General features: G+C 42.9%; 1 protein-coding gene across 4 annotated transcripts in view; it reads left to right on the top strand.

The window, feature by feature from the left end:
* The first annotated feature begins 1,683 nt into the window (after positions 1-1,683).
* The window catches only part of IRF2 (interferon regulatory factor 2), a 40,025-nt gene continuing 14,874 nt past the window's right edge, over positions 1,684-26,834 (top strand). Inside the window, exons 1-5 of one of the 4 annotated variants that reach the window (XM_009100946.4) lie at positions 1,686-1,950; positions 18,548-18,677; positions 19,609-19,716; positions 24,535-24,634; positions 25,245-25,421. In XM_009100946.4, the coding sequence (XP_009099194.1) occupies positions 19,630-19,716; positions 24,535-24,634; positions 25,245-25,421 (364 nt within the window). In that variant the 5' untranslated portion in view covers positions 1,686-1,950; positions 18,548-18,677; positions 19,609-19,629. Of the gene's footprint in view, positions 1,951-5,092; positions 5,249-18,547; positions 18,678-18,887; positions 19,017-19,608; positions 19,717-24,534; positions 24,635-25,244; positions 25,422-26,834 lie in introns of those variants that run through there. The other 3 variants (XM_050973359.1, XM_009100954.4, XM_009100940.4) reach the window with 3 other exon arrangements.

The following is a 26,834-nucleotide window of genomic DNA, read 5'->3' as shown; positions in this document are numbered from 1 at the left end:
TTTGTCATGGAGTTTATAGCCCCTTTCCCTATAGCCACAGCCTGGTCTGACCCTCCTACATAAGCTGTGGTCTGTTACTACCATGTCTTACTGAATATTCCTTTCCCTGCACATCTATTCAGTCAAAATGCCAGTTTGAGCCAGGTGTCCCATAACCCTCATTCTCATTCCACTGTGGCCTCATGGAAATCAGTCTCTTCTGGAAGTAACTGGGAATATCAGCCACGTGAGTAGGACCTTCCTTGCTTCTCTTGTGCAGCTGCTCTGGGAACCCGTGTCCCTCCACATGAATGTGAACCTCTCCTTACTGCTAGAAATGTTTCTAGAGTAGTTTAGAAGGAGATGCTTGATTTTTCTGTCCTACCTGGCACGCTATGTCTTGCTTCCCAAACCTCTTCCTTGACCTTTCCTACTTCACTGGTGCACATGTGGACCACAGCCACCTTCTAGGCCACAATGGTTTTTTGGGAGGTGGTAGATTGCTGACGTCCATGGTCTGTGCCAACCTAATTTGTTTTGTGATTATGTTCTCAGTGCAAGGAAAGCCTTTTCACAACAGGAGGTCTCGTCACCCACAAGGGTGGACTCCCTATCTCATTGCTATCTCGGTGTCCTCTGCATGTCCAGGGATGCTGCCACAAAGGATCCTCAGTGCCCACAGCACCTGGAGAACAGCTGCCTCTCCATTTGCTGCACAGCTGGAGAGCACACAGCTCCTTAACCACTCCCCTGTGCCACTCCTTGCACAACCCCCGGTGTCCCAGCACTTCTCCCACCGCTGCCAGCCATGCACGGTGTGTCTGCACAGGGAGCTGCACTGCTTGGCTACCTGAGTGCCTTGTATGTATGTGCACACAGCACATATAGAGATAGATATGTGTGCGAGGGAGATATGTACATCTGTCTGTCTCCATATACAGCCCTTTGAAATTACTACATTTCATAACTCCGCTAGCCTCCAAGTGCTCTTTTCCGTTCTCATTTAAGACTAGGGCTAGGAATGGCACATTGCAACCCCAGTGGATTTTATTACTGTAGTTTGAATCGTGATTATCAAAATTCTGTAGAAAGCTTTGGACTCTACATTGACTCCATAACTAACGGCAGTTTGTAAAATCTCTTGAAATCCAAGAGCTCTCTCTTGAAGTAAGCCAGCCGCTTGAGCCTCGCTGGGTTCAAAAGATCTGATCTGTAATTGTCCTCGTTGTGGAACTACGACATTGTACTTTTCCAAAGGCAGCGACGGCTCTAGCATGCGCGTGTACCAGACCGAAACCAAGACTCCCACCTCAGCAGAGGGGCTAGAGACGCAGGGAGCGATTCAGTCCGTGCTAGTGGAGCTGAGCGGGAGGGATTTCTCTCTGGTCTCCGGGAAAACCTGCTTTGAGCGCTGGGTTTGTGCGTCCCAGAACAGTGCTCCCTCGCTCCACTCTCCTCGCTCCCCGGGGCTGGCTCCAGCTCTCGGTGCAGCCCTGCGGGCCCAGCGCGTGTTGCGGGAGGCCGGGGATCAGCGGGAGCCGGTGCCGGGCGGGGGTCGGTGGCGGAGTCCTGTGCCCCGGCGCTGTGCCGTGCTGCGCTGTGCCGTGCGGTGCCCCGGCGCTGTGCCGTGCGGTGCCCCGGCGCTGTGCCGTGCTGCGCTGTGCCGTGCCCCGGCGCGGCGGTGACGGGCGCAGCGCTTCCGCGCCCGCCGCCGCAGCCCTGCCCCCGCCGCCTGCGCGGCCGGCCCGGCCCGGCGGAGAGGCGGGGGGATTTCCAAGCGCCGGCGGCCTCGCCGCTTCCTCTCCTTGTTTTGCTTTCGTTCTGGCCCTCTCTCCGCCCGGGCGGAGGCACTGAACTTTTAGTTTTGCTCCCGCGATTATTCAGCGCCTGTTTTCATTTCCATTTCGTGTCCCCTGGCAACGGCGGTAACCTTGAGGAATTATATAAGGGCCGCGAAAACGGGCCGGCAAGGTAATTTTGAATTATTTTCTATTTTTTTTCCATAGTTATTCTTTTCTTCGTGTTTAATTTTCATTTTATTTTTTCCGCATTGCTGCCGTTTCCGTGTGCAGGGCAGCGGGGGCTCCCGGGCAGACGCGCATCGGTTTTAAAAACAAAAGGTCGGGCTGCAGGGACCGGGGCCGAGCCCGATTCCGCCGCTACGTTTGAGAACTGGGGGGGAAGGGAAGAGGCGGCCGCGGCGGAGATGGAGCGGACGGGGGATACGCGCCGCTTCCCGGGTGGGGAGGGAGCTCGGGCGCACAGACAAAGGCGGCGGCGTTGGATCGGGAGGGCCGCGGCGCGGGCCGGGCCGGGCCGGGGGGCCGCCGCACTTGTTGCGGGGCTGGCGGCTGCGCTGGCTCCGATAAGGGAAGGGGAGCGGCGGCGGCGCGGGCGGAGGGGCCGCGGGCGGGGGTCGGTGCGGGGGGGGGGCGCTGCCCCCCGCGGGCCGGGGGCGGGAAGGGGCGGGGCCCGGCCCGCCTCGCCGAGGGCCCGTTACACAAGCGGCGGGGCGGCCCCCCCGCTCCGGCCCTCAGCGCCGCCGCCCGCCGGGCCCGGGAGGGAGCCGGGGCCGGAGCCGGAGCCGGGGTCCCAGCGCCGTGAGGGCGCGGCACCGGCAGTGCGGAGGGGGCAGATGCGGCGGGCGGGTGGGTTCCGCGGGAGCGGCGGAAGGAGGAAGTGGCGCGGCCGCTCGGTTCCCTGCGGGAATGGCCTCCCGTGCGGGCACGGCGGAGCGGCCGCCTCTGCAGGCGCTGTCCTGCCCCACGCTAGCGAGTAGAGAGCCAAGCGCTGCGCATCTAACCCCAGAGGGAAGTTAGGAACAAGGATTTCCTTTGTGCGCAGTAGGCAGGGTCACATTTCCAGCGTCTTGCCATGGCCGGGATCGAATTTGCAAGTACCTGAAGGGCTGGATCCCTCGGCCCAGATTCCCAGAGGTACTTAGGTCTTTAAGTCTCGTTTTGATTAGTGTGAGCTCCTAAGCAGCAGCAGAGTCTGTGTCTTAACCTTAATTCTTCAGACACAGAGCTCAGTTAAAGGAATTCCGGAGTGCAGAACTTTCCTTCCGGTAAGTGTACGGCTGTAATTTATAGCCCACCTTACCGTGCCAAGGTCTTGCGGACAGCATTCTCTTGAAGATGTGAGCAGTTGTAAGTGAAAATCTCAGTTTCTTGAGATGAAATACAACATGTTTAAGTTTACAGGTTTTTTATTTAAGTCTTAACAATCTTTGCAGAATGCCTGTGTTACTACCATAAAAAGAGAGTGGAGCAGCAACATTTAAATTCACCCTAACACAGTCACACAAAAGTAGCAGAACCGATCTCTGAGGCAAATGGTCTCAGTCTGAATCGCAGTCTTTCTTTGCTACCAGCCCCTTCAGATGCATCAGTGTCCTTCTTTGGCCCTGTTGGCAACATGCTGCCAGGGAATTACTTCATGTGCCTCTTTCTTTTTGCTGGTAAACCATGATGGAAGGTGTGAGAGCTCCAACTCCTTAGGCACAATATTGCTTCTTGTGCCACTCTGCAGCTGTTCAGTGAGGTACAGGCACGGCAAGGTGTCAACCTGCTGAGCCCTGTGTTATCTCCCTGAGGCTGGGGGTCCCAGCAGATTGGCAGATGCAGGTAGAGCAGTCAGTCACTATTACTGTTTGGCACATGTATTAGCACTGTTACCCAGTTACTTGCTGATGACAGAAATGACAGATTTTAGAAGCTGTCAAGTCAGTCTCTAGAGAAGAGCTGTTCATCACAGGCCGCGCTGTGTGGAAATGGGTAGCCAAGAGGTAGGAGGAGTAACAAGCAGGCTATTAGGAAGGGGATGGGTTAAAGGGCCCTATCTCCATTGAGGAAATGTCTTTAATGTGTGGGACCAAGTGGAGTTAGGGGCGGTTTTAATACAGAGTTGAGAAAATGATGAAGAAAAAATGGTGTTCAGATTCAAGAGAAAATAAAAATCTTTTTTGGAATAAATAGAGTCTACATTAGAATAATCTTTATGTAAAGAATAGTCTTTTATGTAAATAAATTTGCAGCCTTCAATGAAAACATGTGCTTATATACAGTATATATAATAATATATGTTCAAAACCAAACAGTGGGAAAAAGCTGATAGATAGGGATTGCAGGGTTTGCCATGACACTCTCTTGAAGTGGTACATCACCTTCATGGTGTTAAAACATCTCCATGATAGAATATTTGGAATATCAAAAATTTTGTGGACGCATGGAGACGGAATAACTTGCACATGCATAATGTGGGAAAGTTTTTGTTAAAGAGGAAATAAGTGTTTGGGGAAGTAACACAGTGTCCCATGTCCTGATGTTTTCAGCCTGTGTAGGAAGAGTAGAGAGATTAGGGCTATGTGACTGCCCAACCTAGATGTTGACAAAAACTGTCACGTATGAAGGGAGCGTAGAGGAAGTCCAAGAGTAGGAAATATGATTGTCAATGAGGGGTCTCAGTTGTCCCTGTGTAGATTATGTCATGGCCCAACATGAAACTTGCCCAGGTGCCAAAAACCCCTACTTTCTGGGTGTAGCTTGTACAGTTACACTGGGGGAAACAACTCTGGACAAGGTACAGGCCAGCAAGAATTAAGTTCAGAATTTTGCATTCAAAATCCCAGCCAGTTCTGGCATGACACCGGTCATAATGTCCTTAAAATCACTGTTGTTTCAGGAGCTGCAAAGGCAAGTGTTGTTGTGGCAGTGTTTACTCTTCCAAAGTAGTTCTTCATATAGGAGGAAAGAAATTTATCAAATGGTGAGGGGCAGGCAAAAGTGTAAAATAGTTTCAGAGTGGCATGTAATTCTTCAAAGACACTAATAGTAAAGGCTCAAAGCAATTGTATGTCATCTGTCAAAAATACCAGAAAAGCTGAGCAGGCTGACAAGCAAACCGAAGCAGCTCAATATAAGTAAAAAGACCTCTTTCAAATGTTAAGGATTTAACATTTGAAATGGGAAAGGTGGAAAAGAACATAAAAAATACGTCAAACACAGTTAGGTAAGCCAAAGAGTCGTGTTGCTAAAGGCATGAGAACAGCTCATCAAACCCAGGAAGCTTGCTGATAAGTTATCCATGCGTAGAGGGAGTGCCCAAGGAAGATAAAGTCAGTGGAAGAGTGAAACAAATTCTCTGAGCCTTGCTTCGCCTAGAAAGAGTTTAAAGAGGCAAAAGCCTCTTTTGCAAGAGGCTTTCTATTTTTTTTTTAAGGAGTGAACATGTCGGGGACTTTTCCGAAGTGAAGTGTCGGTGAGAGAGGGTATGAGAACAAACCTTTGGGAAGCATGAAGTAGAAGGCAGGAGGTGATACTTGTTGCAGAGTTTTGAAACAACCTAAATGGAAAGTTGCCGATATGTTACCTCTTATGTGTAACTCCTTGTGTAGGCCTGCTTTGGTGCTCCAGAAATAGAATGTAACAAATAAGCTGTCCCTTTTTCAGGGTTTCTCTGGAGACTCAGAGCTTGGGGATGGGCATTTTTGTTTGGTTGGTTGGTTGGTTGCCAAGGGTTAGTGAATGGGACTAGTGAACATGGGTATAAATGTGAAACAGTGACAAAGACTAGGCCTGGCTTTTGTTGCCAGGGAGTTGAGTGTCATGACTCTTCTGGCCTTCTCTAAAGGTATTGCTGAGCTGTTGTCTGGTTGATGCAGTCCTTACTAAAGCAGGGCCAGTTTCAAGATGGGTTCAGTTTGCTTTAGGCTGTGTAGTCATGGCCTGTTTGCTCAGTGAAAAGAGGTTGTACTCCTCACCCCAGTCTGCCCAGGGCTTATGCCATTCAAGGGATGGAGGAAGGGATAGGTGGGAATGTGACAAGTTTGCTGGTTGTATTAACTCATTTGGAGCTTGAAAATCCCAAAGGCTGAACCACAAAGTCTGCAGAAAAATCTTATTTTGAAAGTGTGGCTGTAAGTTTGCAGATGAAGTTCAGTACAGACCAATTTTAGTGTAATACACGTGGAAGGGATTGCAATCCTAATTTTCTGTACACAAAAATGAAGCGAGAACTGACTTTCTACTCAGGAAAAAATCATACAACTTGTATAATCCAATGAAAAGATAAGCTCTGTGCCAAGATGTGGCTAATAAAGGACAGGACAGGTTAGGAATTATTAGGAAGGAGTTAAAAAAAGAAATAAAAAGCACCATCATGCCAGTACAAATCCGTATTGCTCCCCTCTCCTGATTCAGGAAGTAGTGAAATTTGCTGAGCTACAGAGGAGGATGTCAAAGATGATGAAGGGTAGGAAGGAGCTTTTGTGAAAGAGTAAGTAGCTTGGAAAAGAAGTGACTGAAGGGACTGTGGGGATATTCTTTAAAATCATTAGTGTCATGAAGAAAGTGAAGAGGCAAGATAAATGAGGCCCAAATAAAACAATTGGGAGGCAACTTCAAAAAAACAGATGCTTGTCCTGCAATGCATAAATTGTGGTGTTCACAGCCACTGTGTGTATGTCAGGAGTTTACTCGGGTTCACGAGTGATTAGTCAGTCTTTTGGAGAGAAACTTGCTGTGCAACTTAGCAGTCAGGACAGCTCAGTATCAAACTTTGGGCACTGACTGGTGACAGAGAATTACTGCAGATGCTGATCAAGAATCATTGCTGAAAACTGCTAGTAGAAATTTCCACTGAGAAGCATAAGCTACCATCCATTTGCAAGTAACAGAGAGAAGCAAGGCCGCTTATTGCCCTTTGTTGTGTGAAACTTGTAGCATAAGATTTTATCAAACTTCCAGGGAAAAGAATAGCCTATGATGATCCTGTTAAATGTGGGCTTGCTGCCCCAGCCCTTGTTAACCTGACACCAGTTACAGTCAGATAAAGCGTATCCTGTATGCATTTAACACTGCATTGGAGCAGTACCCCTGCAAAATTCCTCTGACATTTGCAGGACTAGAACCTCAGCTTGTATTTTGTGTATCATATGTTAAAAGTCATGGTCCGTTTCTAGGTAAAGATATAAAACTAATCACGTGTTACTCTTGCTTATCTCTGTGTCTCATTTGTAAAGATTGCTCTTTTGAAACCTGATTCTTCAAAGGCCTGCAATGATTGTGATATTGAGGGCATAAACCATGAGGCAGTGTTTACAGAAGTTTTATTGTAGCTAGTGCTGCTGCAAACTGTGATTAGTGCAAAACATTTTCTGGTTTGTCCTTTGAGATCTCAAGTGCAAAACAAAACAATAAGTAAGCTTAAAAGATTCTGGATACAGTGAATGAGAGGAACAGATTTGTTAAGTTGCATATTTCTCATGTATGAATAGCATTATGCAAAATATTATTCCGTTTAATTAAATAAGTTCCTCTTGGGGTTTTTTGGGTTTGTTTTGGTTTCATTTTTTTCAGAAGTTTTATTGGAATGTATGAAGGTTCTTCTTTGTATTGACTATATGTAAACTCTTGTGTTAAGATCAAAATAACCACTAAAAAAACCTGAAATCAAAAACTGACAGTTAGTGGAATGGAATCCATGAGAACAGTTTAAAGTTTAATATCAGCCTATGTGTATGTAAATATATATAGATATATACAGATGTACATATCTATATTTCTACATATATATAACATTAAGATGTTTTGTATATAGCATAAATAATACTTTGTGGAGCACATACTTGTTAATAAACTGTGAAAAGGCTTTAAAACTCGCTCTTACAGTTAGTGCTGGGTATGTTTGCAACTTCTTGGAAGCTCACGTCAAATTTCTGGTTTTTTGAATGACCCACAGAAGAAAGAAAGAAGGGTAATCAGTACAGTAATGTTTCATTTCTTAATTTGTAATATATTGCAAGCTCAGCTTTCTGTATGCCGGAAATCTTCTGATCCCTTTGTTCGCTTGGGAGCAGATTGCATTAAATCAAGCAGTCTTTAGGACAAAGCAAACATTTTATCTTGTTGCACCTTGGACACACATCCAGGAGCAAATCTGCCTGCATGTGGCATATGGTTTCACCCCAGGTACAGAATTTAAATTTTAACTCTTAAGTTATTCTAACATTCAGTTGTTGCTATATAGGTTGCTATCTTTCAAGATAAGCTTGGAAGTAATAATTTTCATATTAATGTCTAATAAAGAGTAAGGCAGATTTCTGTTTGATGGTTTTTCAGCTGACATTGACAGGCTTGGTTTGTAGCTCCCAGTGTCTTTCTGGTGTTAGGAATGGCATTGAGGTGTGTCAAAACTGGTTAAATTTGTCCTTTGTTCTGAACTGCACGTGACAGTAGATGTTGTCCAACCATTTCCCTTTTGCTGTAAAATTATTTTAAGTACTTTTAAAAGACTTAGATTCTTAAGATTAATGCAGCACAAAAGAAGGAAGGGTTGCTTACGCATTTGGTTTTGAAAAGTGTGACCTGTGGTTAAGTTCTGCTTTCTGGTACGTATGGAGGGATAGATGCGACTTGAAGGGCCTGATAAGTGCACAGAAGACAAAGCCTGGACTGTGATGTTTCTATTGATATTGCATGTTGCTTGACAGCATTCCAGCAAGCCTCTTACAGCTTTATCTAAGCAAGATACTGCCTTTGTTGGTTAATAAATTAAGCTCTTTATGTGAATTTCATGCATATTGGTGTAACACATTTGGTGCATGGTGTGGGCTTTTGTGCATTTGGTGTACAGGCTGCTCTTTTAAGGTGTTTTCTTGACTCCTGTATTCAGGACTTTATATGCAACTGAGACATGAATCAAGTGGGAAATAGTGAAGAATTGAGTTTAATTGGATGAGGCATATAAATCTGTAAAATCAAAACTAAGCAGCTCCACCCCAAAACACTTTCTAAAATTGTGACAGTATCTTAAAAAGTTTATCTACAATAAAAATAATTCTGCAATGAAAACAGACAGGATAGGAGAGTAATGTTTTTAAATTACTGAGAGCTTGCCTGCAGCGTTTGAAATCCCAACAGTGCTACATTAAAAAGATGAAAGCAAAACTTGAGGATAAAATTGAAACCAAATATAAACAAAAGTGAAACCAACTCCGTTGGTTTTCATTTCCCAGCTGGCAAAAATGAAATAAGCACACAGCAAAGAAGCATGAGAGCTTGAAAAATTAATTCAGTTTTACCATTTATTTAATCTGTCATCTAAATTAGACTGCTGCATGGCAGCACTCCCTTAGCAAACTACACAATAGAGGGTAGGGGCTACACTCCTGGTTTATCCAGGTACCACTTCTCACAGCCAGAGGTCTGGGCAAAGGCCCTGCCGTATGGGAAGTGGCGTCTTCTTCAGTCACAGAAGTGCTGTTTTGAAATGCTGTGGCAAACATACATGGAGTACAGTGGAAGTGATGACATCCAGGATGATGAAAGGGAGTCAGTAACTCAGCTGGCCAGAGCACTTGAGCTTTAGTCATGTTGAGATTTGAGTTGCTAATAAAATTGAGTATAAAATACATGGTTGGCTTGCTTTTTTTGATTTTTTTTTTTTTTGCATTCCACCTTTGGGGTCATCCACTTAGACTGGGGGCAGATCAACAGTAACCAAAAGATGCAATCCAGTATCAGTTTTGCTGATGGCATGAAATGACTGTGAATGGTTTCATTCAATTTCCACAGATCAGTCAACAGCTAGAATGTACTTTGTGACGTTGAGAACTACAGGTGAATTAGTCAAAAGATGGACAAACATTGCATGGCTGTGTAATCTCAAATACATTCATTTGAGATTTCAGTTCTCCTTCTATTTAGATTTGAGATTTCATTTGTCCTTCTCCTATTTAGAGATGCATGTTCCTGGGCTGTATTAAAAAAGGGTTGGGTGTTGACAAGAAGCTTGGACAATCTCTGCTCTGCTGATGCTGTGATGGGGTGAAATGAAAAACAAAGGTCCAATTCTCACGCATTTGAACACATTGCATTCAAGCATATAAAAACTAAATTTTTTGGATGCCAGAACAATTCTGAGATTTGAGGTTGATGAGAGAATACAAAGAAGTCTAACTTTGTTTGGTTTAATAATATTCAGGCAGCTTAGATGAGAAATGAAGATGACTTGAGTTGTCTCGCTCTAGCTCAGTAGTATTTTAGGAAACTTCCGAGATAGAAATAGCTGCTTCAGATCACAAAGTGAGGCTAATTGCTGTTGGTCTGTGGTCAACACAGAAACTTTAAATTAAAAGCACATTTTGTAACCAATCCTATTAACTATTCATATCCTGTATGTCCTGTGGCAAAGAAATTAGTAACATTTTTAGAAAAAGGAGCATTTGATCATATCATTTCAGCAAGCATAAAATTACAAGCATTTAATACTTAGTACGCTTTAAGTGCACTTTCAGTTGTGTGTACAAGAGAAAGATACTTCTTTCTTAAATTCTCCAGTGTCCAGCAGTATCTCTGTAAAACTAATTCAATTTATTTTTTGTGCTCAACACATCTGTGTCTTTCATGGTGCTATTTTTGTAACTGTAAATAAGTTCATGTGACAGACATGTTTCCAGCTCACAGTGGGTGATTCAGAGGATCCCAAGCCCCAAGTATGTGCCTGCCATGATCTGTCTGCAAAGAAAGTGGCTAAGTAATCATAAGAGTGTTTTTTACAAATCTGAAATAGTGTATACTTTTCTTGAATACCTTTTCTTAGAAGTATAGGAGAAATTGCTTTGCTGAGAGGGCTGCTTTTGCTTTTCTCGGTGAGGTTAGGCAGAGGTAGTTTATGTCTTTTGCTGCTGGATCTGAGTGCTGTGCTAACAATTACAACTTTGGGTATCAAAGGTGTAGTTGTGGGTTAGCTATTAACTTCAGTGGTAGAAACTGCCCTTGCCCAGACAATAAAATGAAAGCTTTAAGCAAATATTAAATCACACTTTAGTGTAGTGTGCAAATAGTTCTTGCTGTGTGTTGCAGAACAGTGTGTTAAACAAACAAAGGTAGCTGTGGGAAACAAGCCCAGTCCAAGCAAGGTGGATTATATCAGGCGCAGGTCATGGCCAGTGAATGTGAAACTCTTCCTTGAACACATTTCTTAGTGTTTGCTGTCTGGAATAATTTTTCTCTGCATCCATGAGTGCCTCTAAAATGTCATTGACTTCTTGCAATCCTGCCTGAGCCTCACAAGCCATCAGTGAGGGAACAATGAGATTAAGCACTTTTCTTTTACAATGGCTCTTTTCTAATGTATAGCGCCCTATAAAGCACTCACCCTGTACTTAGGCAAAAGAGTGTTAGGCAGGACACTGAGATAAAGACTGCCCAGGCTCTAAAAGGCACTCTCACAGTTTACGATTCTGATCCTGCAGGTATGTGCATGCATAATTTCCCACTGCTTTCAGAGGGACCCAAGTAATAAAAGTGCTTGTTAAGAGTTTTAGGGATGTCTCCTGTAAACCTAGTCATGGAGCTCCTGAGAATGCAGGGACCATGCCATCGAGTTGCATCAGTGAAGTGATGGTTTATAATTGTTTGAGCTTTAATAGCCTTCTAGTTTTCACCTTGGTGGAAAATTCTTTGTGAATCAGGTGTCAAATGCTGAGTTTTCCCGGCAGTTTTAAAGAACGCACAGAGTTTGGCTTCCATGGATTCCAAATGACACAGTTAAGCAGCAGCAGCAATTACCTGTGGGTATTCAGGAGTGGATTTGCATGTGAGTACTTAATTCCAGAATAAAATTGATTATTTTGAGGACAACTGCTCCTCAGTGCAAGGAATTAATTACTCCCTGACAACCATGACAACAAATCTCTTGTTGTAAACACACCCCTCCCAAACTTGTCTGAGTGAAATACAGGAAAGTCACCACCTCTCTTTTAGGCAGTGTTTGAGAGAAAAATATTTAGAAATACCAAATACTGAGGACAAATCATGGTCAGTCATCAGATGTAACACAAAGCTTAAGAAGAAAACAAATCAGATATTGGACTGATTATAAATAATCGATTTATGCCTGCTTTTGAGACTGCTGGAGGAGGTGGCAAGATGTGATGTCATCCTGATGCCAGCAGATTCTGGCATCTTCTATCTTCACTCCCTGCAAGACCTGAGAAAAAAAATGAAAGAAACCCCCAGGAAACAAAGTATTCTTGTAAAGCTGAAACTAAGGCAATCATTTTGTATTGTCACCAGACTAGCAGACGTCCATGCTTGTGCAGATGAGCATTGTGGCAAGGATACTGTGGAGATGATCTTTAGCAATCTGTTAAAAGCCTGGCCCAAATTCCCAGCTGATGTAGGTTTCTGCAATGCCAGAGAAGTGGATGTGCTCAGCCACAGACATTGTGTTCTTCAAGTGTTGTGATAAATAAAACCATTACAAGGGAAATTTCATTGTGGGTATTGAGAGGCTGAAGCCTTGCTTCATCATATTTAAGTCCAGAAGCAAAAAAAGAGCAACCTTCTGGGTTTATTGTATTAAAATACGATGGATTTTCTCCAGTGAACTTTTAGTCTGCAAATCCAAGAGCTAACTTTAACAAAGCCTGAGATCACTGCAAAATAACTCATGTCTTTGCTGCTGAGGGAGAGTAAGCTCTGCATGGAAACCAAAGGAAAGAGTCTGTTTTGGTGTGTAACGCCTGAATCCCAGCCAGGGCATGTTAACACCCTTTGGGTGGAACAGAAATGCTATAGGGCTGATGAAACACACTCCATATACAGTATGAGTTCTCACAGTATATTTTCCTGGGTGTGTTTAACGTGCAGTCTGTAATGCTGATTTCAGTACATGTTTAAGTTACTTTTGCCTTTCTTTTCTTTGGTTTTTGTTTTGCTTTGTTTTCAGGGAAAGACGGGTTGGTTGTTTTTTGCCCCCTGTCCCTTGAGGATAAAAGGGCTTTTCTTCATTCTGCTTTGTGTATCGTTCTTGGGCACAGCAGCAGGAGAGGAGTACATGCTGAATGCTTCCCTCCTCCATCTCCCTTGCAATGAGGTGGGCACAACCTGGACACTGCATTGCAGGGCCTCGGAAGGTTGGGTAGCTGTTGCTAGCATGAATCTGTCACACAGCACCTTGATTTCCCAGGTTTTTCACCCCACAAAGCTTTCCCCTTAGCAGCTATAGTCCTGTTGTGGCCCTGCCACATTTTGTTTGGGAACCTAGGGAAGCAGGTGAAGTATTGCCTGGTGGTTGCCTGTACAGGTTCTTCTTAATGGCCAAGCCATGCCTTACACCATTCTGCCCAGGACGTGTGCTCTTCCATCCTGCCTGCTCTCCAATTCTTGGCTTTCTGACCTTTCTTGATGAAGTTTCCTCCTTCCTGCAGGCAACAGACTAAATAAGGTACCACCTTTCGTGGCTGCAGTGAACTCTTTCTTGGTGAAGGACAGGAGGGACATGGTCTTTTCTGCTGCCACCAAGACATTAGGAAAAGCAGGAAAGGTATTGCTGTGGCTACAGTGTGGATCAAGGTGTTACAGCCAACACAGGAGCTGGGTCTGTGGAGCAGACTGGCCATGGTGAATACTCTAATGGAGCTCACAGCAAGAGGTGCTTAGTGAGAAACAAATCTGCCAGTGATGTCTGCCCCATCCCTCCCTGTTCAACACTGACCAAATAATGGTAAGAAAAAAAGAGGCACCATTACATGCAGTTAAAAGACCAGAGAGCATAGGTTTGCTTTCTACTAGCTATGAGTCTAGAAGGTCTGTTACTGGCTTTTAAGGGTTTTCTTGCTTCATATATAAGTGAGGATTTAACTTTGAATCTGTAACCCTTGTACCTCTAAAAATGGCAATGCCCACTTTTCCTCATTTACTACTCTTTAATGAAGTGTTTTGCTGTTGGTTCCCAAAAAAAGATGTGGGATAATTTGGAATTATCACAAAGAAGTCACGTTCTGCAGCACCTGTGGTAAGATCCTCACCTCATGGCAGACAGGAAAGGTACCAGGCAGAGGTCTTGTCTCCCCACACACTGCAGGCAGGGGTAATTCAGGTGTCCATAGTCCAAGAAGCTGAGTAAAGTGCACTTCTGTTTTCCTTTCAGTGTCAATCTCACATTTCTGAAGTAATTCTGGGCAGATGAGTCTAACAGGCTTTTTTACCTGAGAGAAGGCTCTATCCCTCTGATGAGCTTGACTTCTAAGTAGAGCTTTTCTCAGAGTACAGATGGTGAAATCTTTGAAAGTGGTATTCACAGCAGAATAGCTGAAAAAGGTGGTCATATTGCAAAATCCTATATGAAAGCAGAGTTCAGTCTGTGACCAAAGAGCAGAATTTTGTTCCAAGTACTGTTCTTTAAAAAAAGATCATGTTTCCGTGTATGCTGGAACAGTCTTGGCACAGACACAAATACAGAACCCAGTTCTCTGAATCCTAAATTTAGCATATGGTCTCATTTCAGCATATCTCTTTGGTCACACGGGATAATTGATGCTTTTCTTAACTGCATCAGCCTTAGTAAACAAAGGGAATAGTTTAAAGGTTTATCAGCAAAGCACGAGTAAAGATAACTTCTCAAAAAAAATAATATTGCCAGTTCTGTATTTGCAGAGAAAAGATAAATTGATGCCATGCAATATTCTGCACATATCCTCTGAGGAAGAGATGTTTTTCCACAGCTTTGAGCAGAGGCTGTGACCTACTTCACAAATGTGCCTCCAAGACCTTTGTCCCACCATAACTTTTCATAACCGTTAATAATATTTCCATATACTGACAAATCTTTTAACTTTTGTGATTGGGAAAGAAGAGCTGCTTTTCCAGAGGTTTTTTGGTTTTGGGGTTTTTTTGGTTCCATAGAATTATTCTTTTAAGAAAGTACCCACAGATACAGAGTAGCTTGTGGTTTTGGGATAACCTTTGTGCCTTTGTGTTATCCAGATGCTGCCAGAATGAAACTGAAGGAAAGAGAACATCATGTACTGCTCAGATGTAATCCCTGCCATGCCATTGCTTTCACTTTCTGTCTGCAGCTGCTGTAATTCTAGTGAAGAGCTCTTCATTCTTAAAGGTTACACTTTCTGTATGGCAGGAGTGTTATCTCTGTGAAGGAAAAAACAAGTCAGACTTACTAAAATGTTCTTGCGGTGAGTAGGGAGGGACTACAAGCTCTTTATCAATCATTAAGGAGTGAAAATATATGTATGTGCATATTGCAACCAGTTTATACCTTGTTGGGGAGTAGCCTTCACCATGTTCTTTAAGTTTCTCATTGCAAAAAATAGGTTGAACCGACCACAGGACTAGCATGAATAATGCAGTAATTAAAGCTTCAAAGATGATCAAAATAATCCCTCCATAAACTGTGGTGGCAGCCAATCCATGGGCCATGTTTCTTGTGTGGAAATGGCTCTTCACAGGCTCCCAGTGGCCTCCCCCTCTATGCAAATCCCAGTGAGTTGGGGCTGATGTCTTGCCCACTTGCCACTGGTTTGGGAATAATTTTATTGATGTCTTCATGTCTGTCTATATATTTAAGATCCCACCTCGGAAACAGTAAATGCCCCTGACTGTGGTCCCCTCTAATATTAAGACAAGTGGTTAAAATAGAGCAAGAAAAGGGAAATTAATTTCTGGAGCTACCAGTCTTAATACATTTGTAGGAGGCACGATTAAAAATACTGATTTTTGAAGACTGGCTGCCTTACTAAGAATGCCTTACTAAGAATCATAGAGTGATATCCTAGTAGGTAGTCATACTTTCAGCATTTAAATGAGCTCCTCCTTTCAGATAGGGTGAAAGAAAGCTTTCTGAGGTCCCATCTGCAGTTCACTGTATTTCTTAGTGATTAGTCTTCCTTTCCTCCACCATAAGAAACCAGAAGAAAAAACAAACAGGAATTATTTTCAACATAATGCCAGAAAGACTTCAAGTTTGGGTCTCTGGGAATATTAATCATTTTCCTGTGAAGCCTGCTAAGTTCCTGGACTTCCTCAGAAAGCTGCCAATGTGAAGAGTAGCATTAGCATGCAGCAAAACTGGGATGGGACTGAAGGGTGATGGAGTGATGGAGTACAAGGTGCTTCTTTGCCACTGGTGAAGCTGGTGCTGCACCTCCCCTCTGCTCCTTCCTTCCTTCCAGCTGGCTCTGCTCCTCTCCCTGGCTCCATCCATGGTCTCTGCAGTATGGAGGAAGATGGTGTCAAGTGACCCAAGGCAGGCATTAAGCCATTTTTCTCCTGGTTAACCAGAGGATGAAGGTTCAGGCAGTCAAAAGTAACCAGGCTTCTGGACTGGTTTGCTTAGGCCAGCAGATGGGTACCCCCAGCTCAGGAGATCGTGGTAGAGGTGTAGCCAGTGGGACCTGGATGCCTTGGCCGCTCTGAAAATATTGTTAGGTGTGCACTTGCCCCAGGTACAGAAAATACCAACAGCTGTATGTAGCTTCTTCTAAGTGTGAATGTGCAGGGGAAGTGCAACGTTGAGGCTGACCAGTAGTGAGAGATAGGTGGGTAAGTTCTTCTAGTTTTACAGCCAGCTCCAGATTATAAATGCTGATGTTTTGTTGTCCTTAAAAGGATTGACTGTTTCTACTTTTTTTCTTTCAGCTGGGTAAACAGTGGAGAGAGGCTGGCAAGAAACTTGGCATACCTGCTGTATTGTAGGGCTTACCTTAGTTTCTGACTTTGTAGGTTTCTTTAATAATTGATATATTCTGATGGATGGTGAAGCTGGCCTGGTGTTGGGCAATGGCTTCTGAAACTTTACATGTATTTGCTGCCTATTTTGGAGCATTTCAAATGTCTTTACAAACTGGAACGATTCTTAAAGTCAGGTGATTTAATCTCTACTCACTGATGGACGGACTCCAGATCCTCCCAGCTGGAGTCAGTGAAATAAGGCTTCAAGTGCACCCAGTAATGCCATTTATGGGCAGACAGGAGCCACTTTCAAGGCACTGCAGATGCTGATGTTTCTTTCTGTACAAATAAATCATGCATTTGACAGCTCTGGATGGAGATAAGGCACCTTCATTTCCCACAGGCAATTACTTGGTAGAGTTGACTTGGTATTTTCATCAAAAGAATCTTGTTAACATGCAACTGATTAAAAACCCTGCTACATTTTAGCACCATTGTGGTCATTGCTGTCCTGAGGCAGATAGGTCTGGGAATGTCTTCTGAAGACATCCAGCTTTATTTTCAGCAGCATGTGCTCTAAAAGGAGCATGGGGTAGGGATTGTGTTTTGATGAGCAAAAGCACAGCTGTGCTTGCTCCTTCATGAAGGACATAACTCCAGAAGATTTTCGCTGTTCCCTCCAACTGAACATCATTTTAGGATTATTTTTACCTGGGTTTGAATTTACTTTCAGATGAACAGGTCTTGGGAGCCACTCCTCTCTTTTCACAAGCCAAATTTCTCTCCTGATTACCTTGGAATAATTTGTCTTGGTGTGGGTGATGGATGGGAAGGTGTGTGCTGGCAGCTGCAGATGCTAATCCCAGAGGAATACCAGAGTGCCAAAAAGGAGATGAGTAGCTCTCAGCAGCATCTACAGGGGAGCAGCTGGGGAAACCCCCAGGGATGTGGGAGGGAAAAGACACGTTGGCTCAACTCTGCCATCTTGGGCAAGACTGGCTTCCTTGTAGTAGCGATTGTTGGCAGCTTTCTTGTTTCCTGAGATGTATTGGTTTTGTACAAAGGCAGCTTCTGTTTCTTCCATGTTGCCTGTCCCAAGTAGGATTCATTGCTGCTGCTTTCAAGATTACTTTTTTGCCTTCTAAGTTGTTCATTCAGATGGGTTTGAAATTTCTCTTGGGGGCTCATTACCCCGAAGACAAGATGAGTCCGACTGCTAAGTGGGAACACTCATATTGAGTGTTGAACCTCATGCACAGTGTTTCCAGGAATTGTCTCAAAGTGCATGCATACTCAAAGATACCTTACAGAGAAATGCATCTGTTGGAGATAACTGTTTGTTCCTTGTCAGACAAATAAAAATTTGCTCATGTTTTTAGTACATTGCCATTTGCATTTTTCAGCTTTGACTCAATCTGTAGTAGGGGAAGATGGTAGAGATCTCCTGTGCACATTCTGCAGCTTGGATGAGGATTGCTGGTTCCAAGGGGAGGGGTGTGCAGCGGCCATGGCCAGCTGTTTGCCACCAACCTGGGGCCTAAAAAAGTTGAACCCACATCACTCTTGCCCAGAAAACAGCATCCCTCTTACACAGAGAGGGGATATGCACAAGGGCTTGTCTGCTGTTGGATTCCTGGGGCTGGCTGTTTTTTCATATCTGAAGTGAACCTGAAAGGGAGCTGAGCAGTTGCAGCCGTTTTCTGAGCTATTTTAGAAATTTGTAGTTTACTGCAAGAGGCTGCAGCTGAAGCACAAGTGACCAGCTCCACACAGTAGTAAACAAAATACTAATATGTTTGCTAAGAGATTAGTGTGAGCATGGCTGCTGGTAAATTCTCTGAACACATCAAAGAACCTTATTGTTACATTCAGATTTTAATTCCTTATTAGTTTCAAGGAAATACATGTCCTCAGAGCAATAAGAGGAAACTTTGAACGTTTTTCTTCCTCTTGTGCTGGGTGTGGGCTTGGTACTGCCTAATTGTTAGTCTGTCCCATGCCTGTACTCCCATAGGAAGCGAGAACAAACCCATTTACATTTGTGCCATTCCTGTGTGCTTTCAAATTTTTCTTTCTCTTTTTTTATTTTTAAGATCAAAGGTGACAAGAATAGTGGAGCAGAGAAGTTAAGAATGATGCAGAGAACACAGATGTGAAAAGCAAAAGAGAGAGGAAGGAGCTGAGCCCGGTGCAGAGGGAGCAAGGAGAAGCAGCAGCCTAAATGCAAGTACTTGAATGTGGAAATGATGGGTTCCAGGGTGCTTAACAAGCATTTAATGTGGTGCTTTAATCTGCATCTAGTGCCAGTTGGTTAATGTTTTTAAAATTTTCTGCCTCAGGTTCAAGACTTTGGACTCTTTTGTCAATAATTTACGGCTCTAAACAGGGAAGTGGCATTGAGGTCATGTGTGCATGTGTGTGAGAGAGAGAGAGTCAGAAAAAGAAGTCAGTTTGAGTCTTAACTGGATAATAAAAGGTGGCATAGTGTAGTTGAGGGGTGTGTGAAGAACTTACTTCATAGCTGAAAAGCATTGAAATGTAAAATAACAGCTAAAAAAATCAGTGAGTGGATTGATCAGAGAAAGCTGGAGGGAGGGGGTCAAACTACTCAGCCAGAATCAAAGTGGTCTGCTAAATTGCTGTGATGTAAAATGTACTTTTATTAATTCTAGTCAAGTTCATGGGACCGAAACTGCCATTTGAAAGCCCTTTCACTAGCAGAAGCATCATTTTAGCTAGTACAATGATGCTTCCTGCATGTGTTACTTTTTTCTTTATGTATTTTTTCCTTGGCAAATAAGGTCTTCTGCAAATGCAGGTATTTGGACTGAAAAGAGGTGTCTCCAAGAGTGTGTTTTTCTTTGTGACTTCTAGTATCTCACCTGTATCGGTAGACAAACTTCTGCTGATATCCAGTGTCATCTTCAGATGAAGGTTTTCCTAATACAAGTGTACCAGAAGAATATTTTCTGCCATAAAGAAGATTTTATCTCAGTTGCTTTTAGGGGAGGCTCACACACAGATCTAAAATAATGTTTATATTTACCATCGTTCAGTGCCTGCAGAGCTTTAATAAGCCTACTGTGCAGAGGTGGAGGAGCTGCCTGGGAGTTCTGCCTGGCAAACAAGTAACCTTGTCCCTTGTTCCCTGCAGCTCCTTCCCAGGTGTGTGACAATGCCTGTCGAAAGGATGCGGATGCGGCCCTGGCTGGAGGAACAAATCAACTCAAACAGAATACCAGGGCTGAAATGGCTAAATAAGGTAAGGGGGGTGTGCATGCAGCTGCTGAAGGGGAACTTGATAGCAGTGGCTGAGGTCTGCATAGGTAAATCAGCTCATTCCTGTTTCTCAAAGGGGTGACGGGGGGGAAGGGCAAAGCTGAGTTCTTCCTGCTGAACCTGTTCCTCCAGTCTCCCCTGCCAGATCTGAAGCATCCTGCTTTGGCCTGGTGAATCTGTGGCTCATTTAAAAGCATTTTCCAACTCTTTGTTGTTGAAGTGAGTGTTTTTGGAGACTCTGCTTGGACTTTATTTTTAACCTGGGAACACATTGTTCAACAAGTAGCATCAGAGGGATGTGTTCAAAATACTCTCCAGAGGAGGAAGTCTATGTTCTGTGTTAGACTCTGAGCTGAAGCAACAATCTGCTGCTTCAGACTTGTGTGACTTCTCTGACACATCTCAACTCGGGAGAAAATAGGGTGACTTTTCCCCTGTCAGATTCAAACTTAATATCCCTGGTCCTCAGCTCTTACTAAGTGCTCAAGACACTTTGAGAGTCTAGTCATGAGCTCAAAAATGTCAGTGCCCAATTTGAATTTATTTTGATTGGTTGAGTAAAATTTAGGAGTGTATTTGAGACTTTGAATAGTAATGGATTGTGGAAATGTGGCACGCTTTCTGCACTGTGCAGGAGAGTAATTCACCACATTGAAAAGCATGAAGCTGTTTTTGCTATGGAGGCTACTTTATTATCAAAATGGGTGGAAATGCACAAAATCAGGGGCAGAAACATAGGAACTGCCTGTCTGGTTAAGTCACTAAGACAAAAAAAAAAAAAAAGTCTGGTATCCTCCTTATAGCAGTTGTAGTTGTGGTACTCAGGTAAAGTTGAAGAATGACATTTGAAATTACTACCTTTTCTTTCATCTTTCAAAACTAGAAATGCTCATGACGATGAAATTGTCAGGAGTGCTTTAAATTTCATCTATGAACCTTGTTTCTCAGTAACTTCCTGCATCAGTGAGTCTCATGCTGTGGCTGGGTAAATAAATATTGCTTTATCCATTCCCTAGTTAGCTGCACTGTGAATTTGAGTAGGTCCTTGTTCTTGCATAATGGGGTCACAGCTGAAGAGGAGACCGGTTTTTACTGTTGTCTTTGTAATTTGAGTCCCATGTTCAGGTCCTTCTCCTTGAATATCTCTATTTTGGTGTTAGGTTTCCTATGTGTCTGCTGTCCTTTGCTGGGTGTTCCTGCCTAATCTGAAATAATTTCTCTGCCTTGAGGTTTATTAAACTCTGATTCCCCACTTCTACCCTCTGATTTGGCATCAGCCTGGGTTGTCTTTACTATGCTCAACAAGAAAATTGCACTCCTGAGCATTTCTGTTTAAAAATGTTTGCACATTCATTCCAACAATGGATCATTAAACCAAAAATATTTCTATTTTTACTTTAAAGCCTGACCATAAACAAAGCCATGCATGAAGTGTCACGTGTATCACAGCCTGTTGTATACCCACAGAATCAACTTCATAGGCTGTAACTCTTTATTCAGAGTTTGGTAAAGGATAGTTCACAGTTTAAATAAGAAAGTGTGTCAGATTTTCAAGAGAATGAAACTTGTGTGTGCACAGCTTTTAAGGAAATAAGGTTGAAATATGAAAGAAATTATTGCCATTCTGGGTTGTTATTGGCTCTCTGTTCTTGGGAACTTTTTCCGAACTGAAGAAAGAATTAAACCACTCTCAGTTAGAAATTATAAATCAGGTACAGGTGACACATAATTCTTTCCCTTACTGTCAGTTAATCATTATACCTCCAGAACAAACCCCTCCTTATAGGGCTTAAAGCATAAATACTTGTGGACCTCTTTGTTGAAAATGTTATCCTTCTGAGTGGCATGAAGGAGGAAGGGAATTTCTTTACCTTCCCAGAGAGACAAAACTGGGAGGTGTTAATGAAACAACTTAGTTCAGCAGAGGGGATGTGAGGAGGGGAAGTGTGAGAGGTCAGTGTTCCTCATGGATCTGGGAAAGGAAATATTCCCAGCTGTAACAGAGAGGCAACTTACTGCTTTGATGGATGCTTGAAGTGTTACCTTGGAGATGGATGCTGCTGTTTAAGATTTGTCCTGTGACTTTGTAGCTCATATATGGTTTCACGCTCAAGCACTTGCTCCAAGCTTTTTGCAGTGCCAGAGTTCCAAGTGATCACAGATCACAAAATATTCTGAGTTGGAAGGGACCCACAAGGATCACCAAGTCTTACTCTTAAGTGAATGGCCTGTGCAGGGATTGAAAACACAACCTTGGCGTTAGTAACACCATGCTGCTGTAACCAGCTGAGGTTTGATCTACTTTCCTTTTCATGCCTGTTTCTAAGAATGTCACAGCTTTTCCCTTTTGGTATTCCCACTGGAGTTCGGTAGCGAAATTTTTGTGGGTTGTGTTTTTGACTTTAGGTGAGGCTAATTTTTTAACAGAAACACAAGATTCCTACACAAAAGTCCTGTGATGGAATGCTGGACCAGTCAGCACATGGTTTTCCAAGTCTCAGAGAAAGCACTGATGACCCCTTCCTGTTAAGGTCATTATTAGGCAGCACTGGCTGAAGAAGAATATTGGTAATGTTTGATAAGTGTGAAATAAAGAAGTATTATTTAAAGAGAAACTACCCAGGTAAACTAGAGCAGAGAACTCAACTTCATGGTATGGATGTAATCAGCTGTCTTAGCAGGATTTCAGGAAAGATTAGGTATTTCGTAGTTGATGAGAAAATCTGTAGTTTCTGTATAGGAGTGTAAACTTATATATGTATTATAAAATTATTATACACATAGATTCTGTGATTTTGTTATTTGTGTTATAATTTCATATAATTCCTGTGCTTCAAGACATCTGGGATTGGGAAGAACCTTCTGTAATGAACAGAAGCACTGTAATAACCACTTAGACTGCTGCTGAGTGTCCTTGCAGCTTGTTTTGAAGCAGTGAGTACAGCTGATGATGACAGGATGCTATGTCTGGAGTCTTGCTCAGTCTGCTAGGTTTTGAATTATATATGGCCTATTTTAATCTGGTCTATTCTTAAAGTTCTTGTTGATAGAAACTGTTTTCTATTGAAGTGATGATTTTTTTCTCCCATGCTTATTATAGTCTATGAAAGAGTAAAGGCAGAGAAGCTTATTCTAGGTCTGATGAATACAGTAGTGTTGTGGACCACAAACAGTGGCTTTGAGGTTTCTTTTGACTGCTTTGAGTTGGGGAAAGAAGTACCTCTGTTGATGATTTACTTATATGTAGAGGGAAGAGTAAAGAGGCAAAAGACACGTGACAAAAGTGATGTAACTACATTAAGAGGAATATTGACTGTGAAGTCTTGAAGGGAATGGGGAACATGTTAAATAATTGCTTACACCAAATTAAAGATGAAGCCAAGCAAGAAGGGAAGAATGCAATTCTGAACAAGCAAATATGACAGAAAGGATTAAAGACAAATTGAAGGACAAAATGCAGGCTCAGAAGAAGAAAAGATCACATGGAAGGAAGGGAAATAAACCTAGCCTTGTCATGAGTGAAATATTAACCAGACAGTCAGGAAAGAAAAGTGGTTGTTGGGGGAAGGGAAAAGGGTGAAGGATTGATCTCACCTGGCCAGATATCTACAATGCAGTCACTTAAATGAGAGCTGCCTGTCTAGAGTTGTATGTAGTCAGTAGAGAGAAATAGGCTCTTTTAGGGTGAAATTCAGGCAGCATAGCTTAGGTGGCTGCTGCAGGAGGAGGGTGCATCTTGCCCTGGAAGTACTTTTCTCTTCATACACTGATAATTGGATGTGACCTGCAGTGACAGAGTTTATAGTGCAAGATGTCTGCATGTGAAGCCAGATAAGTATTCTTCCCAATAGGGGAGTTAAAAACAAGTGTTGTGGAACAAGCTCAGTTTGTGTGGCTTTGCAGAAAACAGCATGAAGCGTTCTGAAGCAGCTCTCTAGGTCAGGACAAAGGAATTCATTACTGTGTTGTAGGACATAAAAGCACATCTGATCCAGCATCTTTCTGGCCCAGCAGCCTCTATGCTAAGTGCTTGTGGAAGGAGTGTAGGAAACATGTTATTCAAGTCATTGGGCCCCCAGAGCTGGAGCTACATCCTAAAACTATCATCTTTAATAGTTGCCAGGGATCTTCCATGATTCCTTGGGGAATCAGTTTATACTGACACCCTGGAAGACATGCCCTGATTTAGCTGTGTGTTAAAAAAGCAAATTTTAAAAAAGCCTTCCTTTGCATTACTTTAAATGCACTTTTCTTTGGTTTTAAGTTTCTGAACTAAAAAGTGTTTAGGTCTCTTCAATGCAATTCGTCACATGAGTGTCTGTTTTTTTATTCTCACTACCACTGATACATTCTTTTGCTTGGCATACAAATTTGCAAGATGGTCTTTTCTTCACCATGTTAGTATTTACTGGCTGAATTCTAAATCCCTTGATTTTGCTCTGTTCCTATGGTTATTTAGTTTCAGATATATTTTTGCTAATCATAAAAGTGTCTGTTCTGACAAAACTACCCTTTGTATGAAAGCTTAGAAATATGTAGTACTGCATGTTTTTTCCATGTGTCAGCTCGGAAAGCGGCCAGGCTCATCTTCCGTGAAGTGGCTTCTGCATATTTCATACACTTGGACTGTGTTCTGCTTTGGTGATGCCAGTGGATATTTTCCTGCTGATTTCAGTGATAGTGACGCTGGGCTAGAAGGGAGCAAAACACTTGGAGATGCTGAAAAATTAGTGACTTAAAATCATCAGAAGGTTCCTCAAGTCCATCAGTGTTGGCATTTCCTGTTTGTTTTCCCTTCCAGGAGAAGAAGATTTTTCAGATTCCCTGGATGCATGCCGCAAGACATGGTTGGGATGTTGAAAAAGATGCTCCCTTATTTAGAAACTGGGCAATTCACACAGGTATTGGAACTCTCTTTTTACAGGACAGATTTTCACATTGTTTTCCCTTTTAAAGTTACATTTTCCTTCTTTTTTGTCTTAGCTTTTACTAACACAGAGAGTGAACTTAAATTTCCAGATTTGTGGGAGGCTAAGTGTTTTTTCAAGGCCTATGATACTCTCTAGCTTAATTGAAGTGCCATAACTCATTTGCATTGAGGAACACAGTAAAACTTAATTGATTTAAATGTTAGCAGTTGGGTTCAAAACTGTCAGGAGCAGAGCACAGTCAGCACTTTGTAGACATAGGCCCTTAGGCTTTTTATGCCTTTCTATGGATTTGAGCCAGACATAGTAAAGGTAAATGCTGTGCAAGCTTTTCCATGTTGTTATGGAGTCACATCAGATATGCAGTGCCCTGGGTCTTTCTTGAGCACAAACCGTTCATCATCTGTTCTAGAAGTGTGCATGAGAATGAGATCACAGCACTCTCATGCAACCTCAGCTATTGTTAGAATGCTTGTCATAGGAACCAAAGGCTGATACCTTGAAGCTAACCTACGCTGTAATTAATTTGCCTAGAATCTTCAATCACATATCATATGTGCCTAACTTTTCTTTTCTTGCTCAGGAAAATACCAGTCAGGAGTGGATAAACCTGATCCAAAGACATGGAAGGCAAACTTCCGTTGTGCTATGAACTCCCTGCCTGACATAGAAGAAGTGAAGGACAAAAGTATAAAGAAAGGAAACAATGCCTTCAGGGTGTACCGGATGCTGCCCTTGTCTGAAAGACCTTCCAAAAAAGGTAGAGGGGAGAGCTTGTCAACATGAAATGCAGTTGAGGGCATTGTGTTGAGAAAAACACCTACTGCAGGTAGCTCAGTATGCAACAAGCCACCAATGCAAGCTGCACATGGTGCTCTGGCTGGCTGGGAAATGATTGGAACTTAGAAACAGCTGTATGAAAAATGGGCTGCATTCAGAAGAGAGGATCAATGAGATGTGATACCCCCCAGGCTGTTGATATTTGTCTGTTGAAGCTGATGGAGTTGTGTTCAGAATCTAGTCCCGGGTCTCCTTCAGTCAAGGAATATGATTAGGGGGTATTAGAGCTCAACACAGTTAACTCAGTAAGGGTCATTCAGAATATGGTGACAGACATTTTGGTATCTTTTTTCAAGCAAGGGTACAATTAAACTGGCTCTGTCTTGAGCTGAGTAAGAGTAGTACACTCACTCAGAACACTAAACCATGAAACCACATTGTTAGTTACAAAGACCATGAAAAACCAACCCAGGGCACAATAATGGTGAAATGGGAAAGTGTCTGAATCCCCAAATTTAGGAATTAAATCTTCTGCCTGCCAGGAGAAGACCTAACCACCAGGTCAATCTCATGAGTATTTGGTTTTTTTCAAAGTAGAAACATTGGTTTATTTGGGGCTCATTAGATTTCATATGGCTTCCTTACTGGTTTATGCACTAGAACAATAGATCCTTAGTCCTCTGGTATCCTGTGTGGTCTAGAATTTTGGATGAAAAGATAACCTGCAAACCAAACATACAGTGTTCCTCTAAAATCCAATTCAGTTCACCTGTAACTACAGTTTGCTACTTTCTTAGACTGAGAAGTGAAAGGCAGATTTTCAGTTTAAGGTCAGTGTGACTGGAAATGATGAACCATGGCATTTTAGGGTCAGAATCATACTGTGAAAGGAAGATCAATGTGCAAAAGGTAGAACATTTATTTTGAAACTGTTTCAAGTCTCTTGTCAGTAATGTATTTTGTATGTTTAGACACATTCCCCTGGACCATAACATGTTTCTTGGCAGTAGATTCCTGAAGGAGCTACAAAAGTTCATCTTTAAAGCTGAGATTCTGGGAACAGGGGCTGTAGCAGAAGATTCTGTAGAAAGTCCAGTTACTGTAAAACCTTGGCATAGTTTGGGCCTCATATATATTTTCACATGCCCTTTTTTTGTGTCATGTGGCTAAACATGTGTGGGAGCAAAAGAATCTGGATGCAAACATTTCTAATTTTCTGTGGGATCATGTAGTAGAGATGGGAAAAGCTCCTGGGACATGTCTGTGCTGACACTGGGGCAGAGCTGAGCTTTTACCAGCAGGTCTGAGCTTCTGCATCAGGTCAGAGCAGGGGCAGCAGCACTGGGGTCTGCCAAGGTACATGACATTTTGTGAAGATCACATGCAGTATGGT

The sequence above is a fragment of the Serinus canaria genome, chromosome 4, assembly GCF_022539315.1.
Source record: "Serinus canaria isolate serCan28SL12 chromosome 4, serCan2020, whole genome shotgun sequence".
In the NCBI taxonomy this organism is placed as follows: domain Eukaryota; kingdom Metazoa; phylum Chordata; class Aves; order Passeriformes; family Fringillidae; genus Serinus; species Serinus canaria.
The sequence above is the reverse complement of the archived record's forward strand: the minus strand, read 5'-3'. Positions and strand labels throughout refer to the sequence as shown.